Below are 19,315 nucleotides of genomic sequence, written 5' to 3' on the forward strand. Positions count from 1 at the left end.
TGATCACTGCCAGTCCTTGAAGCTGACTGGCCTGGATAAATTCCTCCCATTGACCTTCCAACAACAATCAAAGCTCAACTAAAGAGGTGGGTGTACTCTGTCCACACAGAGGGTGCACCTCGAATACCTGGTGTGGGTGATTGGGGAGACTACACTGGACCCTACAGGACACCTACTACATTCGGCCATGCTACTAAGACAGGGAATCATAGCAGCTCTACCCAATACACAGAAACAAACATAGAGGAATGGCCAAAACAAGGAGACAAAGAAACAGCCAAATGAAAGAATAGATCAAAACTCCAGAAAAAGAGCTAAACAAAATGGAGATAAGTAATCTGTCAGAAGCAGAGTTCAAAACACTGATTATAAGGATGTTCTGAGAACTTACTGAGGACCTCAATGGCATAAAAAAAGATCCAGTCAAAAATGAAGGATACCCTAATTGAAATAAAGAAAATTTACTTGGAAACAACAGTTAGCGAGTGGGTGAAGCCAAGAATCAGGTCAATTATTAGGAAATAAAGAAGCAAAAACCACCACATAGAACAAAGAGAAGAAAAACAATGAACACACACACACACACACACACACACACAAACCAAGGATGTTGTAAGGAGTCTCAGGACAACTTTAAGTGTCAAACATTTACATTATAGGGGTGCCAGAAGGAGAAAAGAAAGGGCAAGAAATTGGAAAACTACTTGAAAAAATAGTGAAAGAAAATTTCCCTAGTTTGGCAAAGGAAATAGAGATGCAAGTCCAGAAAGTCCAGGAAGCACAGAGAGTTCCAGACAAGATGGATACAAAGAGGCCCACTTCAAGACACATCATAACTAAAAGGCAAAGGGTAAAGATAAAGAGGGAATCTTAAAAGTTGCAAGAGAAAAGCAGTTAGTGTCCTACAAAGGAATTCTCATAAGTCTATCAGCTGATATCTCAAAAGAAACTATACAGGCTATAAGAGATTTGCAAGAAATACGCAGTCATGAAAAGCCAGATCCTACAGATGAGATTGCTTTACCCAGCAAAACTATCATTTAGAATCAAAGGGTAGATAAAGAGCTTCCTAGACAAGCAAAAACTAAAGTAGTTCACCAAACCACTATTGTATGAAATGTTAAAGAGACTTAAAGAAAAATAAGAACATCAAAACTACGAAAAATAAAATGACAATAAAACATATCCACCAACAATTGAATCTAAGAAACAAATTAAGCAATCAAGAATATCAGAGACAGAATCATTTATATGGAGGGCATATTGATGGTTGCCAAATGGGAGGTGGCTTTGAAGGAATGGGTGAAGATGTAAGCAGTTTAAGAAGTACAAATTGGTTGTTACAAATGGCCATGGGGATGTAAAGTACAGTGTAGGAAGTGGAGTAGCCAAAGAACTTATCTTCATGACCTATGGACATGAGAAATGCTGGGAGATTGCCTGAGGTAGTAGGGGGCACTGTGTAGAGGGGGGCAAAAGGGGAAAAGAGGAGAACTGTAATGAAGATAACTATAATAGCATAATCGATAGAATATAATTTAAATAAGACTGGGGGGAGGGGCAAAAAATGGACTTGTCCTACACACATGAGTCATTTAAGAATCGGCAGGGATATCTCCGCTGTATCAGTCTCTCAATGATTGAAGTGCCCCAGCCCCACAATGGGTTCCCCACATTAGGTTCCTGACCCTAGAATACTAGTGCTGGGAAAACAAGTCTCCTCAGCACCTGCCTTTGAAATTAAGCAGGAATGCTATCCAGTGAGACAGAGAGCTGTTGGAGTTCCAGGTCTTCCTCTTAAAGAGTCCACACACTGACACACTCACTCTGAACTACAAGGCTGGGCAGCAGCTAGAAAAACATCACAGCCATATAAGGGGAGATACTGAATTGTCTGGCTTCAGGGCCAGAGCTGCAGGAAAAGCTCACTCCACCATTTTGTTCCTTTGTTTAGTCCTCTCCACACAGGGCTAACAGGTGCAGTTGAACTTCAAATCTGAATCTGCATCAGATTCTCCACACCCCAGTGATTTCCTGAGAACCCATCACAGCCTATTCCATGCACAGGACAGAACCTCTCTGTGTGGTTGTTATTTTAAAGTTGTTGCCCTAAGCCCATGCTGTGGACTTTCCTAAAACCTCTCAAAAATCTATAAACTCCAAACAAGCAGCACCTGGCCTTGGCATGCCCTGTTACTCTTGCTAAGCAGCCCCCAGCCTCAATAACGGCAGCCAGCCTCAGATCATAGCACACTTCTCCCAGGAGCCTACAAGCCAACCACAGGCAGCTACTGAAAGTTGGCTCCAGCTGGATATAGCATCAGCTGATGTGGGACTGTACTGGAGTCCTTCCCAAAAGGCTCCAGAACTGACACACCCTGTGACAAGCTTCAGACCACACCAGAGCCCCACCCCATTAGCTTCACAAATGACAAATCCAAAGGGGGAGGGGGGACTCAGCAGGCACCAGGGCCCTGCAAGAACAAATTTCACTAGTTCAGGCTGATACCCCAACACAACAGCTCATCCACTATAGTCACAACCAGTCATCACAGCCAGTCAGCCTGAGGGTCAATCCCACCCACTGATGTGGCAACAGCAATCAAGGTTCAAGTACAATAGGAGGGCACATACAACCCACACAAGGGACACCCATAAGGTACCCAGCTCAGGTGGCTGGGGAGACACCACCACTGGGCCCCACAGAACACCACCTACATAAGGCCACCCTGCCAAGACTGGAAAACTTAGCAGTTAATACACAGAAACAAAAACAGACAGGCAGTAGAAATGAGGAAACAACAAACATGTTCCAAATGAAAGAACAAAAAAAATTGAGAAAAGAAATAAATAAAATGGAATCAAGCAACCTATCAGACATACAGTTCAAAACATTAGTTATAAGGATGCTCAATAAATTTAAAAGAAAATTAGATGAACTCAATGAGAACCTCAAGGACTATAAACATAACAAATGACATAGACCATAAAACCACAGGTAATACCATAAAAAATAGGTAAAACTGAGTAAGAGAATAACTGCAATAAAGAATATGTTAGATGGAATCCACAGAGAATTAAATGGTGCAGAGGATCAATTTATTGATTTGGAACAGAAAGTAGTCAAAAATATACAATCAAAACAGCAAAGAAAATAATTCAAATAAAAATGAGGATAGCATACAGGGCCTCTGGGGTAACATCAACCATAAGAACATTTATACCATAGAGTTACAAGAATTACAAGAGAGAACAATGGATTGAAAATCTACTTGAGGAAATAATAACTAAAAACTTCCACTTCCTGGCAAAGAAAATAACCATACACTCTAGGAAGCTCAGACAGTCCCAGAAAAGATGAACCCAAGGAGACCCACACCAGATAGCAAAATTAAAGTGACAAAGGTTAAGGACAAAACAAAAAAAAAACCCAGAATCTTAAATGCAAGAAAAAAAGCAGTTAGTTACCTATAAGGGAGTGCCCATAAAACTGTCAACTGATCTCCCAACAGAAACTTTGCAGGCCAGAAGGGGTTGACACAAAATATTTAAAGTAATGAAAACCAAAAACCTACAACCAAGATTAGTCATCGAGGATATCATTTAGAATCAAAGGAGAGATAAGATGAGAAATAAATTAAGAGTTCATCACCACCAAACCAGTAATACAAGAAATGTTACAGGGACTTCTTTAAAAAGACAAAATATATAAATAAAAAATAAAATGGCAATAACAGCATAACTACCAATAATTACTTTATTTTTACATATATTTTATTCATTATTCCATTACAGTTGTCCCAATTTTCCCCCTTTGCCCCACTCCACCTGGTACTGCCATTCCAAATCAGGAAGACCTGTATTGCTGTGAAATTGCCTCTCAGGACTGCCTTTGCTGTGTCCCATAGGTTTTGGACTGTTGTGTGTTCATTTTCATTTGTTTCCAGAAAATTTTTCATTTCTTCTTTGATTTCATTGTTTACTCATTCGTTGTTTAATGACATTTTATTCAGTCTCCATGTATTTGAATGTTTTGGGTTTTTTCCTTGAGATTGGTTTCTAGTTTCAAACCTTTGTGATCTGAAAAGATGCTTGCTACGATTTCAATATTCTTGACTTTGTTGAGGCTTGCTTTGTGCCCTATCATATAATCTATCTTTGAAAATATTCCATGTGCACTTGAAAAGAATGTATATTTTGCTTCTCTGGGGTAAATGAGAACATTTACCCCATATATATATATCATTTAAGTCAATTTTATCTAGAGGGTCGTTCAGTGCCACAACATCCTTGTCGATTCTTTGTTTGGATGATCTATCCATTGTTGACAGTGGAGTGTTAAAATCCCCTACTATACATGTGTTGCTGTCCATATCTTTCTTGAAATCTTCCAAGATTTTTCTTACATATTTGGGTGTTCTTGTGTTCAGTGCACATATGTTTAAAACGTCTATATCTTCTTGATGGATTCTACCCCTAAGCATTATGAAGTGACCTCTGTGTTTTTTTATGGCTTTTGTTTTGAAATCTATTTTGTCTAATATAAGTATTCCTACCCTGGCTTTATTTTCCTGTCCATTTTCTTGGAATATTTTCCCCCAACCCTTCAGACTTCATCTTGTAGGTCTTTTGTTCTGAGATGGGTCTCTTGTAGACAGCATGTATGTGGGTCATGTTTTCTTATCCATTCAGCTACCTTATATATTTTTATTGGAGTATTAAATCCATTTACATTTAAGGTTATTATTGATAGATACTTATTCATTGTCATTTTTTCCCTTTGTAGATGTGTTCCTCTGTTGGGAACCACCCTGACTGGTTTCAGAAGCTGTAACCCCCCATGATTAAGACTGAATAAAAAGACCTTGGGACATAAGCCACTAAGGAGACAAAACTCTGCCCCCTTTACTTCACCCTGCTTGGCCCCGGTGGGATGACTGGTTAGCCAATGACAGGTAAGATTCATCAAGAGAGGGATGACCTAAGACAGGCATGGTCACAATGGGGCCAGCAGGGAAGGAATTGGGGGACTATAGCAAAAGGGGGTGATGGACCCTCACCCCTTGGCTTTGACATAGCTTGAGTTCTCATTCTGTCTGCAAGAAGTCTCCTAATCTCTTGGCTGCCTTACTTCCCCCACCTGACTTAAGCCTGAAACAATGCTGGAGGGCTGTGCAGCCCTGGGCAGGAACTGGGGGTTTGTTCCCCTGGGGCAGTCAGGCCTAAGAAAGAATGCATAAAATCCTGTGAAAACTGCTTTGCTAAGAACACCCTCAATTTTCTTATAAGGGTCCAAGCATAAAATGAGTTTGTTTCCCAAAGTTTTATGGCCCTTTAGCTATCTGACCCTGACTCAGAAAAAGTCCTCATAGTTTTTTAATGTTATCTATTGTTTGATCATTACTGCCTGACAATGATGGATGAGCTTTACCTGTATTCCTGTGCAAATTGATCCCAATAAAAACCCATTGAGGAACAGGCTCAAGGCCCTTCTCCTCTGAGAGACTGGCTACCTTTCCACCCCAAGAAGATCATGCAGACTTAATCTCATCCACAACAGCTGGCAGGGGGCTCTACTGGACAAAGCTCTCCCACATCCCCCTTCTTCTCACTCTTTTCCTTCATATTCTTAAAGCAGCCCCCTTAGCATGTCTTTTAATGTTAATTTTATGGAGGTGGATTCTTTTAGCCATCTTTTTTCTGGGAAATCCAGAAATCACTTCTCCCTCCATTTTAAATGACAACCTTGCTGGAGAGAGTAGTGTTGGTTGCAGGACTTTGCTTTTTCATTACTTAAAATATTTCTTACCATTGTCTTCCAGCTTATAATATTTCCATTTAGATACAGCTGCTAGCCTTATTGGAGCTCCTTTGTATGTTACTATCTGTTTTTCCCTTGCTGCCTTTAAGATTCTCTCCTTGTCTTTAACATTTGGCATTTTAATTATGATGTGTCTTTGAGTAGGACTCTTTGGGTTCATCTTGATTGGGACTCTCTGTGCTTCCTGAACTTGTATGGCTTTTCCCTTCCTCAAATTAGGGGAGTTTTCTGTCATTATTTTTTCAAACAGGTTTTCTACCCCCTGCTCCTTTTCTTCTCTTTCTAGTATTTCTGTGATGCCAATGTGGTTACATTCCATGTTGTCCTGAAATTCCATTAAACTGGCCTCATATCTTTTGAGTCTTTTTTCATTGTGTTGCTCTGCCTGGGTATTTCTTTGTACCTTGGCTTCCATCTCACTGATTCAGTCCTCTGCTTCATCCAGCCAGCCTGTAATTCCTTCTAGGGTATTTTTTATTTCAGATATTGTAATCTTTATTCCTTTTGTTCCTGTTTATAGTTTTTATTTCCTTTTTCATGCTGTTCTGATTCCCACTCAGTTCCTTGTAGTAGTCACTGAGTTCCATGAACATCTTTATAACCATTGTTTTTCAATTCTGTGTCAGATAGATTGCTTCCCTCAATTTCATCTAGCTCTTTTTCTGGGGATTACTCCATTCTTTTTGATGGGGGGGGTTCTTTGTCACCCCATTTTAGGTGACTCTTTTTGTTTGTTTCTGCATCACAGCATATCCTGCTTTGGCCTGCCTGTCTTCATGTGGCAGACTTCTCTGATAGGAATTCTGTGGTATTCTGTTGTGTAGTCTCTTTCATCTCCTTGTATGGATGCTCTAGGGTTGCCCATTATTCAATTTGTGTGGACTCTCTCACTGTACGTGGGATTTTCTTGTTGGTGGCTCATTTGTTGATAGGTTCTTCCCTCTAGCTGTCTTACTGATAGTTACAACTACTGCCTTGTATTTTATGTTGTTGTACAGAGTTAGTTAACAAAGCAGGATTACCAGGAAACCAAACCCATATCAGCTAAAAAAACAACCAACCCTACCACAACAGCAATATCAATGGCAGTTGAGCAAAGATTAATAAACATGAAGAGAGGTTAAGAATATTATAAGATAGGAAAAAGGGAATATGAGATGACCGAAAGAGGAGAAAATGTTTTTGAGTAGGAAAAGGGAAAAGAATAAATAACAGTAGGGATAGAAACAAGGTGAAGAATGGAAGAGAACAAAATTTAAAACATAAGTAAAATACTGAAGGATGATGGCAAAAATGGAGTAAGATGTCCCAGGTTCGATTCCCAGCCAGGGTACATTCCTGGGTTGCAGGCCATAACCCCCAGCAACCGCACATTGATGTCTGTCTGTCTGTCTGTCTGTCTCTCTCTCCCTCTCCCCCTTCCTTTCCTCCCTCCCTAAAAATAAAATAAATAAATAAAATCTTTAAAAAAATGGAGTAAGAAAAGGGAAGAGTATACTCTGAGATTTGAAGTAAAATTAAAAAGGTACTGGAGCAATGGAAATGAAACTGAAGAAAAAACACACACACACAGAAGGGTAAATAGCAATGACAGCTGAGAGAAGATTAACAAAGGTGGAAATGGAATGAGAATGTTGTACAAAAGAGAAAAGTGAATATGAGATGTCTACAGTAAAGAAAAATGATTTTGAGAGGATGGAGGAGGAAAACTAATAAGAGTAAGGAATAAAGCCCAAGTTAAGAAAGGGAAAGAAATTAAAATAAAACTCCTCACTCAACTGATCAAGGGCAGTGGGAAGGCATAATGGAGTAAGACAGGGGGAGAGTATTCTGTGGGTTTTAAAGTACAAACAAATATTGAACAAATAGGAGTTCCACTGGAGAAGAACAGCAATAACCATGATATCCTCTCCCAACTAGCCACAATTTACAAAGGTGGAAAGCAAATAAGACTATTATGAGAAGAGAAAAAGAATGTGAGCTGATGTAAAGAAGGAAAGTGCTTATGTGAGGTTAGATGGAAGAGAAATAGTAAAAGGAATAGGAACATGGTGTAGCATGAGAAAAAATAAAGTTTACAACAGTAAGAAAGGTCAAGAAGATGGCAAAATGGAGTAAGACCAGGGAAGGATGCGCTATGTGGGATTTGGAATAACAATAACATGGAAAAATACATAATCTGAATAAAAAGAATAAAGAATAAAAGACAAGAGTAGTGAGTGAGTTAGCTGGAATACAAGTGAAGCCAAAGAAGAAATATTAAAATGTTATATGAAAGGAAAAGAAAAAGAAGAAAGAGAAAAAAACATGCAAGTTCTGAGGAAGAACAAGGTAAAATCCATCTCAGCTGTTGGTGTTTACCTTCTGACTTCTTTCTGGATCTGTCTCTGGTTTTCTATCAGCTCAAGTTCCTGAGGTGGGTTGCCCAACTTCTGGAAAGATTGCCTGTATCCCCTGACTCTAGAGGGACCTTCTGTTGCAGTTGAGAGGGTGAGGTCTCTTTGTCTCCCCTGGGAGGCACTGTTCAGTCTTCCAGGAAAATTGTGGGTGTATTCCCCCTGTCCTTACACCTCTCATCTTAGTCTGTCCCCATTTATTTCCAATAATGTATAGTTTCTGATTACATAGCTGTCCATTTCATGGAGGGTGGAAGGCAATCTGTATATGAATGTCAGCTCCCTTTTGCTTGGTGTAGATGGAAGCTCTGTGTGCAAGCCAAGACTGGGAGGAACCCTGAATGCCCCTTGATGCACCCTTCTTAACTTTCTGTTTGATGGGCCCAGTGCAATAGGACCCTCCTCCCTGGGGGAGTTCAAAATGGGCCCTTTTAGGCATTCCTCTTGCTGTCTTACTTTTGCAGAAATGCCCCCTATAGGTTAAGGCTGCCCAGCCAGTTTTGCAGATCTTCCCTTCTCCTGCCAGAGGTGAGGGGCTGGGCTCAATCTTCCCTTCCTGGAGGTTCTGTCAAGGAACAGAGCACAGTCTGGCCTCAATTAATCTCAGGTGCACAGTTTTCAACCTGCAGCCCTCATGGCACGCTGCAGCCTGTAGTCTCCACTCTGCACTGCTGAGCCAGGCTAGGGTCAACAACCACCTCACTTTGCACCCCTTTGATCAAAGTGCCCAATTGCACTGAGTGGGAGCATATCATGCCCAAAATCCCCTTTCCCCCTTATTTGACTGGCCAGCTGAGTGTGCAGCATGTCTGCCCAGCACACCTCAGCTCCCCTTTTGAAAAAAGTCTTCCTGCTCACTCCCACTGCAGCAGTGAGCCACTGCCCAGCTTTCCACACACTACAACTCTCCAACAAGTCAAGAGTCTATCTCTGTTATGGCCAGTCACAGCCCTCCTCTTCCGCAGCTCTAGGTGCAGCCAGAAATCCCCCCTCTGTTTGGCACTGTCTCAGTCGGTGTCCATTGCATAGTTGGGTTCACCACCAGCTGTGTGCATGTGTGCAGCCTGTTTCTCCCAGCAACTCTATGTATTCAAGTTACTCCCACTCCTGGCCCCCAAGTCTGTGGATTCCCCGCTCTGGGAGGGGAGGGAGCCACTAGGCTGCTATCTCTGACCCAGCTCTCCTCGAGTGGCTTCTGGCACCGCTTTCAGGGACTTTCCCCATCCACCTATAAAACCTATTTACACCCCACTTTGAAGTGTTCTGTTTACTCTTTGGCTTCCAAACTTCATATATGCAAAGATTCTTTGACTGCTCACTTTGTTTTTCAGAAGATAAGCTAAGTGTCCCATGAGCAAGTGGGCTCCACTCCCACTTACTTGACTGCCATTTTCCTAAAATTTGGATCAAGGATTTTCAACCTTTATCATCTCATGGCACACATAATCTAGTAAAACTTGGAAGCATTCCAAATAATATAGTTTTTGCCATTCTAACAAAAAAAAAGGTATAATTTTGATTCATTCACACCAGGTGGCTGTTATTGTGTTGACTGTTGCCATTTTTTTATTTGCCAATCAAAGGGAAAAGAGGTCAGTACCTCTCACTAAAGAGTCCAGTACTGCAAGCTTTAAAAATTCTTGTGGCACACTGGTTGAAAATGGCTGACATGATGTACCTACAGGGAATAGTACTAAATGGCATAAGTCAAAAAAGAAAGACAAATACCATATAATTTTACTTATATCTGGAATCTAAAGAAGAAAGTAAAGGAACAAACAAAAAAGAAACAAACTAATAGATATAGAGAACAAACTAGTGGCTGCCATGTAGGAGGTGGGGTGGCTAAAAAGGTGAAGTAATTAAGAAACACAAACTGGTAGTTAAAACTAGTCATGGGGATACAAAATAAAGCACATGGAATACAGTCAATAGAACTGTAATAACTACATATGGTATCAGGGGGATACTAGCCTTATTGGGGAGATAACTACATAGTTTGTATGAATGTCTTACTACTATGTTATACACCTGAAACTAATATAATATTGAAAATCAACTGTAATTGAAATAAAATTTTTTAAAGCAACACAATCCAGAAATTAGATATTTTACCATATGGTTATCAAGAATTTCTACTTCTAGAGCTGGTTATTATTTTAGGCAAAATATGTATTCTTCAATTAAATAAATACTTTTAAATAGATTCTTGATGGAATAATTCAAAACATATGGAATCCTTTCAGAATACAGGTTTTGAGAAAGACACTTATGAATTTCTAAATATGGATTGACAAGATGGTAGTGGAGTAAGTGGAAGCGACACTAACCTCCTCCCAGGAAAAAACTATAATTACAACCAAATTACATAAAAAATCAATACAAAGTGAAATAAAGAAAATTATACAGGGAACCTACAATGAAGGAAAGGACCCTGGGACTCAAATCAACAATTTGGAACAAAAGGAAGAAATAAACATTCCAATGGAATAGAATGAAGAAACAAGAATTCACAAAATTTGAGGAGAGGTTTAGGAACCGCTGGGACAGCTTTAAATGTCCCCACATCTGAATCATAGGGGTGCCAGAAGAAAAGAGAAAGAGCAATAAATTGAAAGCTTATGTAAAAAAATAGTGAAGGAGAATTTCCCCAATCTGGTGAAGGAAACAGAAATATAAGTCCAAGAAGCTCAGAGAATCCCAAACAAGTTGGATCCAAAAAGGGGCACACCAAAGCACATCATAATTACATCACCCAAGATTAAAGATAAGGAGAGAATCTTAAAATTCTTTTCCTTGCTGTCTCCTTTTCAGCAAGAGAAAAGGAGACAGTTACCCACAAAGGAGTTCCCATAAGACTATCAGCTCACTTCTCAAAAGAAACCTTACAAGCAAGATGGGGCTGGAAAAAAAGTATTCAAAGTCATGAAAAGCAAGGACCTACATCCAAGATTACTCTATCCAGCAAAGTTATCATTTAGAATAGAAGAGAAGATAAAATGCTTCCCATATAAGGTCAAGTTAAAGGAGTTCATCATCACCAAGCCTTTATTATATGAATGTTAAAAGGACTTATCTAAGGAAAAGATCAAAACTATGAATGGTAAAATGACAACAAACTCACAACTATCAACAACTGAACTTAAAAAAAAAAGTAAACTAAGCAAACAACTACAACAGGAACAGAATTACAAAACAGAGATCACATGGAGGGTTATCAGTGGGGCTGGGAAAGGGGAGAATGAGAGTAAAGGCACAGGGAATAATAAGCATAATTGGTAAGTACTAAATAGACGGAGAAGTTAAGAATAGTATAGGAAATGGATAAGCCAAAGAACTTATATGTATGACCCATGGTCATGAACTAAAGGGGAAGAAGGCTGGAAGAAATGGGGGGTATCAGACCAATGGGGGATAAAGGGGAAAAATGGGACATCTGTAATAGCATAATCAATAAAATATAATTTTAAAAGAGGAAAAAAGAAAATCACTCAGAATACCCAACTGAACACTAGCTAGAGAGAAGTTTTAAAACCAAAGACATACAGGAGAAACAACTTCACCACAAGACTGGTAGGGAGTGCAGAGAAGGCACGAGAAGGATGGCAGGGATCCCACCGTCAGCCACTAAAGATCAGGAGAGATATTTCAGAGGCTAGGGAGTTCCCCCTGAGAAGTGTGGGGTCTAAAACCCAAGCTGGACTCCCCAGCCTGTACCACTAGAACTGAAAAAGGAACCCAAATAACATCTGGCTGTGAAAAGCAGTGGGGTCTTTCTCTGCCAGGGAAAGATGGCTAGAGACACAGAGGGCCTCTTAAAGGGCCAATGCACAAAATTTCATTTGCAGTCACTTACCCTGGGCTCTGGGAGAGAGAGGGCAAAGTGGACTAGAGACACATGAGAAGAGTCTGGCATTGGTGGCTCTGGAGAGAGAACTGAAGGAACAGTGGCCAGGACCCCTGTCATTCCCCATAGTGCAGGAGCCATCTTTCTCAGGTAGAACATTCCTTTTTGAATGGCATCAACTTAAGGTGAAGCAATAGCCAACCCACAAGAATCACTCTGCTATACCCTGTGGAGCTCAGGCCAGGCTGTTGAAAAGTACAGATGGAGGTTTGTATCTCAGTGATTAGGTCTAATAGCAAAGGTATATCACTAGAAGCTTTGAGAAATTAGCTGACCCCCCCCCCCCCCCGCCCCCGGGCCTGGTGCTGGTAAAAGCCAGTGTTAGCATGCAGCCCAGTTCTTTCTGCATACACCTTACTGAGCAGAGGGAGCCTCAAGCTATAGATCACTGATAGCTCCCAACAGGATGCCCAGGGCCTGTCACAGGCAGCATCTGACATACATCTACACCAGAGTCTGTGCAGATCTACCTAATACACAGAAACAAACACAAAGAAGCAGTCCAAATGGGAAAGACAAAGAAACAGGCCCCAAATGAAAGAACAACAGAATTACACAGAAGAAGAACTAAATGGACTGGAGGTGAGCAATTTATTAGATAGAGAGTTTAGAGTATTTATTAAGAGGATACTCAACAGCATGAAAAAAGACATAGAAATCATAAAAAAGGACCAGTCAGAAATGAAGAATGCAATATCTGAAGTAAATAATACACTGGGAGGAATAAAAAGTAGGTTAGATTAAGCAGAATATTGAATCAGTGATTCAGAAGACCAGGTAGCAAAAACACACCCAAGCAGAGCAGCACAAAGGAAAAAGAATTAAGAAATGAGGAAAGCTTAAGAAACCTTTGGCACAACATTAGGCATAGCAACATCTGCATCAAGGGAATACCAGAAGGACAGGAGAGTGAGCAAGGGATCGGAATAATGACGGAAAACTTCCCTTATCTGGTGAAGTAAAAAACACACCTAAGTCCTGGAAGTGCAGAGGGTCCCCAATAAGATGGACCCAAACAAGCCTACACTAAGACACATCATAATTAAAACAGCAAAACCTAAAGACAAGTAGAGAATCCTAAAAGCCTTAAGAGAAAAGCAGGTAGTTACTTACAAGGGAATTCCAATTAGACTGTCATTTGATTTCTAAATACAAATATTCCAGGCCAAGAGGGATTGGCATAATATACTCAAAGTGATGAAGCAAGGACTACAGCCAAGGCTAGTTTACCTATGAAGGCTATCATTTAAGATTGAAGGAGAAATAAAGAGCTTCCCAGACAAGAAAAAGCTAAGGTAGTTTTTTAACACCAAACTAGTACTGTAACAAACATTAAAGAGTTTGATTTATGAAGATGAAAAAGAAAAAGGAATAAAAACAGAGCAAAACTGTTAAAAATAAAATGGCAATAAATACATATCTATCAATAATCACCTTAAATGTAAATGGCTTAAATGCTCCAACAAAAAAAGCATAGGGTAGCTTAATGGATAAGAAAACAAGACCTATAAATATGCTGTCTTATATATATGCTATCTCTAAAATACATACCTCAAATTGAATGATACACACAGAATAAAAGTAAAGGGAGGGAAAAAGATATTTCATGCAAATGGAAAGGGAAAAAGAAGCTGGAGTAGCAATACTTATATCCAAAAAAATAGACATTAAACAAAGGCTATAGTAACAGACAAAGAAGAACACTACATAATGATAAAGGGAACAGTTCAACAAGAGGATATAACCCTAGTAAACATTTATGCAACCAACACAGAGAGTACCTAAATATGTAAAGCAAATATTGATGGATATAAAAGGAGAGTGGCAGAAATAGAGTCATAGGAGGGGGTCTTAACACCCCATTGACTTCAATGGATAGAGCTTCCAAACAGCAAATCAATTAGGAGACAGTGACCTTAAAGGACACACTAGATGAAATGGATTTAATTGACATCTTCAGAGCATTTCACCTGAAAAAAGAAGAGTGCATATACTTTTCAAATGTACATGGAACGTTTTCTAGGATAAACCACATGTTAGGACACAAGTCTCAATAAATCTAAGAAGACTGAAATTATATCAATCATCTTTTCTGACCACAATCCTATAAAACTAGAGATGAATTATAAGAAGAACATGGAAAAATGCACAAAGACATGGAAGCTAAACATGTTATTAAATAATGAATGGGTCAACAATGAGATTGAGGAAGAAATCAAAAGATTCCTTGAAACAAATGAAAATGAGGACACAACAATCCAAAATCTGTGGAACACAGGGATAGCTATCCTAAGAGGGAAATTCATAGCACTGTGGGCCTATCTGAAAGGAAGGAAGGAAGGAAGGAAGGAAGGAAGGAAGGAAGGAAGGAAGGAAGGAAGGAAGGAAGAAAGAAAGAAAGAAAGAAAGAAAGAAAGAAAGAAAGAAAGAAAGAAAGAAAGAAAGAAAGAAAGAAAAGGAAGGAAGGAAGGGGTGAAATAAACAATTTAACTTTATACTTAAAGGAACTTGAAAAAGAACAACAAACAAAGCCCAAACTAAGTAGAGGGAAGTAAAGTACACATCAGAAATAAAAGAAATAGAGACTTAAAAAAGGACACCAATGATCAATGAATCCAAGAGCTGGTTCTTTGTAAAGATAAACGAGACAGACAAACCTTTAACCAGACTCATCAAGAAAAAAAGAGGAACAACCCAAATAAATAAAACCAGAAATGAAAGAGAAATAACAACTGGCACCAAAGAAAGACTAAGGATTATTAGAAAATATTATGAGGAACTACATGGCAACAAATTGAACAACCTGGATGAAATGGATAAATTCCTACAAACATACAATAATCCAAACTAAGTCAGGAAGAATCAGAGAATCTGAACAGACAGATTACACCAAGTTAGACTGAAGCAGTCATCAAAACACTCTCAACAAACAAAAGCCCCTGGACTGGATGGCTTCATGGGAGAATTTTACCAAACATTCAGAGAGGAACTAACACCTCTCCTCAAACTACTTTTAAAAATTCAAGAGGAGGCAAGGCTCCCAAGCTCATTTTACCAAGCCAGCATTATCCTAATTCCAAAACCAGGTAAAGACACTGCAAAAAAGGAAGGTTATAGGCCAATATCCCTGATGGACATAGATGTTAAAATCTTCAACAAGATATTAGCAAACCAAATATAGTAATATATCAAAAAGATCACACACCATGATCAAGTAGGATTTATTCTAGGAATGCAAAGTTGGCACAACATTTGTAAATTGATAAATGTGATTCACCACATAAACAAAATGAAGGATAAAAACCACATGATCACATCAACAGATGCAAAAAAAAAAAAGCATCTGATAAAATCCACCAGCATTTGTGATCAAAACTCTCAGCAAAGTAGGAATAGAGGGAACATACCTAAACATAATAGAGGACTTATGTGAGAAACCCACCACCAGAATCACACTCAACAGGCAAAAACTACAAGCATTCCTCTTAAGATCAAGAACAAGACAGGGATGTCTGCTTTCACCACTCTTATTCAACATAGTACTAGAAGTCCTAGATATAGTAATCAGACAAAAAGAAATAAAAGGCATTCAAATTGGAAAGGAAAACATAAAATTATCTTTATTTGCAGATGACATGATACTGTACATAGAGAACCACTAAGATTCCACCAAGAAACTACTAGAACTGATAAATGAATTCAGCAAAGTAGCAGGATAAAAATTAATATCCAGAAATCAGCTGCATTTTTGTATTTACTATATGATAATAATGAACTAATGGAAAGGATAATAAGAAAACAATCCCATCCACAATTGCTTCAAAAAGAATAAAATACCTAGAAATGAACCTAACCAAGGATGTCAAAGACATGTTCTTGGAAAAGTTCAAGATGCTGAAGGAAGAAATTGAAGAAGATACAAAATGAGTGAAACAATATACTGTGTTCATGGATAGGAAGAATTAACATTATTAAAATGTCCATGCTGCCCAAAGCAATCTATAGATTCAGCAAAATTCCTATCAAGAGTCAAATGACATATTTCATAGAACTAAGATAAATATTTCAAAAATTTACACACAACCACAAAAGGCCCCACATAACCATAGTAGCAGCAATATTGAGAAAGAAGAACAAAGTTGGAGGAATCATGCTACTGAGTATCAAATTATACTATAAGGCCACAGAAATCAAATCAGTATGGTATTGGTATAAAAACAGACATATAAATCAATGGAACAGAATACAGAACCCAGAAATAAACTCACATCTTTATAGTCAATTAATATTCAACAGAGAAAGCAAGCATATACAATGGGCTAAAGATAGTTGATTCCATAAATGGTGTTTGGAAAATTGGACAGATACCTGCAGAGAAATGAAACTAGACCACTTTCTTACACCACACACAAGAATAAATTCAAAATGGATTAAAGGCTAAATATTATACCCAAATCCATAAAAATCCTAGAAGAAAACATAGGCAGTAAAATCTCAGATGCTTGTTGTAGCAATATTTTTACTGATATATCTCCTAAGGTAAGGGAAACAAAAGACAAAATAAACAAATGGGACTACATCAAACTAAAATGTTTTTGCACAGCAAAGGAAAACATCAACAAAATAAAAAGACAACCCATGGAATGGGAGAACATATTCACTGGTACAGCTAATAAGGGACTAAAATTTATAAAGAACTTACAAAACTCAACACCAAAAAAAACAAACAATTCAATTAAAAAATGGTCAAAGGACCTGAACAGACACTTTTCCAAAGAGGACGTACAGATAGCCACTAGACATATGAAAAGATGCTAAATGTCACTAATCATCAGAAAAAGGCAAATTAAAACCACAATGAGATATCGCTTCACACCTGTCATAATGGCAATCATCAATAAATCAACAAACAACAAATGCTGGCAAGGATGTGGAGAAAGAAGAACCCTTTTTGCATTGTTGGTGGGAATGTAGATTGGTGCAACCACTGTGGAAAGCAGTATGGAGATATTTCAGAAAATTAAAAATGGATCTGCCCTTTGACCCAACAATCCCACTTCTGGGAATTTATCCAAAGAAACCCAAAACACTAATTTGAAAGAGCCTAAGAACCTCTATGTTCATCATGGATTATTTACAATCACCAAGATAGAGAAGCAGCCCAAACGTCCATCAGTAGACCAGTGGATAAATCAACTATGGGACATTTACTCAATGGGATACTACTTGGCCATTATAAAAAAGAAAAATATTTACCCTTTGTGGCAACATAGATGGACCTGAAGAACATTATATTAAGTGAAATAAGCCAGTCAGAGAAAGACAAATGCCACATGATTTCACTAATGTATGGAATCTAATGAACACACTGAACTAATAAGCAAAACAGAGACAGACTTATAGACAGAGAACAGGATGACAGCTACCGGGGGTGGAGTTTGGGGAGTAGAGGGATCAATCAAAAAGGTAAAAGGACTCTTAGACATGAACAGCAGTGTGGTAAATGTAAAGGGTCTAAGTGGCAATGGAAAAAATACAATTTAAAAAGTAATTATTTTTTTAAAACCTGACTAAATAAATACATTTACACATTTTATAATATTATTTCAGTTCAAATGTGAAACCCAGGTAAGAAATGGACAAAACTTTCTCCTAACAATTACATGACACCAAAATGAAAGTAGTCTAAGAAGAAAAAAAGCTATATATTATATGATATATAATTTTGGAACTGAGAGACACCAAGAAGATTTCGTGATTATTACGATAAGTAACTGGATCCACTAAAGAATCATTTACGCATGAGTATCATAAAAAATCATGCTGATATAATTTAAAAATCACATTAAAAATCCTTATCTGAATTTTATATCTCCTCTATTGAGGGAAATTTTCCCCCATATAATTATTCTATCACTATGTATTTTCCAGCCCTTTCTCTTTTTCAGCCCCCACCTTCAGTACTTAAATTTTTAAAAAAATGCAACACTTCATATTTCTACAAAAATGGTTGGCTCTGACCACTTTTCCATTACAAACATAAAACAATGATAAGTCGACCACTACTAAACTTTTTGAGTGATGTTACACAAAACTAAATTCAGAGCAGGGAAATTAATTGCAAGAAGAAGCACTTTACCTTGGTACCAAAATCAAAGTCTTCGTCTTCTGCTGTAGGCCATGAATCATCCATGTTAGGTTTGGAGGAAAGACTTAAGAGTAAAAATAGCCAACAAAAATGAGTTCATTTTGTTAAAAAGCAACCAAAAAATTGAGTGAAATTTCAGTTATCTGTGTATTAAATGAAGTTTCTTGATATAATTAAAATTTGGCTTGTTTTTAAAAAAGCTTTTAGTTATCTATTCCTGCCTCCACCTCACCCAACCTGTGAACAATCCAATGAAGGTGCACTCTAAATTCCCACAAAGGGTAACAGCCAACATACTGGCAAAGCCTGAAGTTAATTTGTTTTCACCAAAAGTCCTAAAGGCTGAATTAGAAATCCAGTAAATGGCTGAGTTTACATCTCACTTCCACCACTTACCGTATTCAAATAAGTCACTTTAGTTTCTTTGAGTTTCAAATTCTCCATGTAAGCAACCAGTTGGCCAGAATGTCAAACACAAGTTGACCAGGATGTTAAACACAGGTTGAAGTACTAGAGTATGTTTTGATTAATGAGCCATTAATTTGCTCAGATTTAACTGCTCAGATTCCTTAAAGTCCTAAAATTCTATGTGCTTTCGACTCTTTTTATAGGAAAATGGAGAATATACAGCTGGCAGAAGTAGAAAAAATAACACGAGAGAAACACCAAAAAAGGCAGAAAAGAAAATTAAAAAATACCCCCCCAAAAAGTCATGGAATAAAAAAGAACTCTAGAAAAAAAAGAAAAAACTTCATACAACTCGGTAAAGTTAGTAGCCTGAAAGGAAAACCAGACTGGGAAGTCAGGGAGTAGAGAAATCAGTTAGAAATATCCTCTAAATAAATGCTGAATTTAATTGGCATAACATGGTCTATACATAGATATTCTTCATTTACAGAAAAACAGTTCATATCAAGAAGGATAGATATCATTATGCTCAAAAACACTTGCCTGATTAGGTAGGTCTTCCTTATGTAAAACCTATATGAAGTTAGTTATGAGGCCATTACTAACTGTAATGTGACCTAAAATCTTTTTTGGGA

At 38.2% G+C, this 19,315-nt stretch overlaps 1 protein-coding gene across 1 annotated transcript in view; it reads right to left on the reverse strand.

The window, feature by feature from the left end:
• LOC114491912 (coiled-coil domain-containing protein 144A-like) overlaps positions 1–18,317 on the reverse strand; it is a 38,008-nt gene extending 19,691 nt beyond the window's left edge. Inside the window, 1 exon segment of the mRNA XM_028506221.2 lies at positions 18,264–18,317. Within this exon segment, the coding sequence (XP_028362022.2) occupies positions 18,264–18,317 (54 nt within the window).
• Positions 18,318–19,315: the final 998 nt, after the last annotated feature.

Source organism: Phyllostomus discolor, chromosome 1, assembly GCF_004126475.2.
Source record: "Phyllostomus discolor isolate MPI-MPIP mPhyDis1 chromosome 1, mPhyDis1.pri.v3, whole genome shotgun sequence".
Lineage (NCBI taxonomy): Eukaryota > Metazoa > Chordata > Mammalia > Chiroptera > Phyllostomidae > Phyllostomus > Phyllostomus discolor.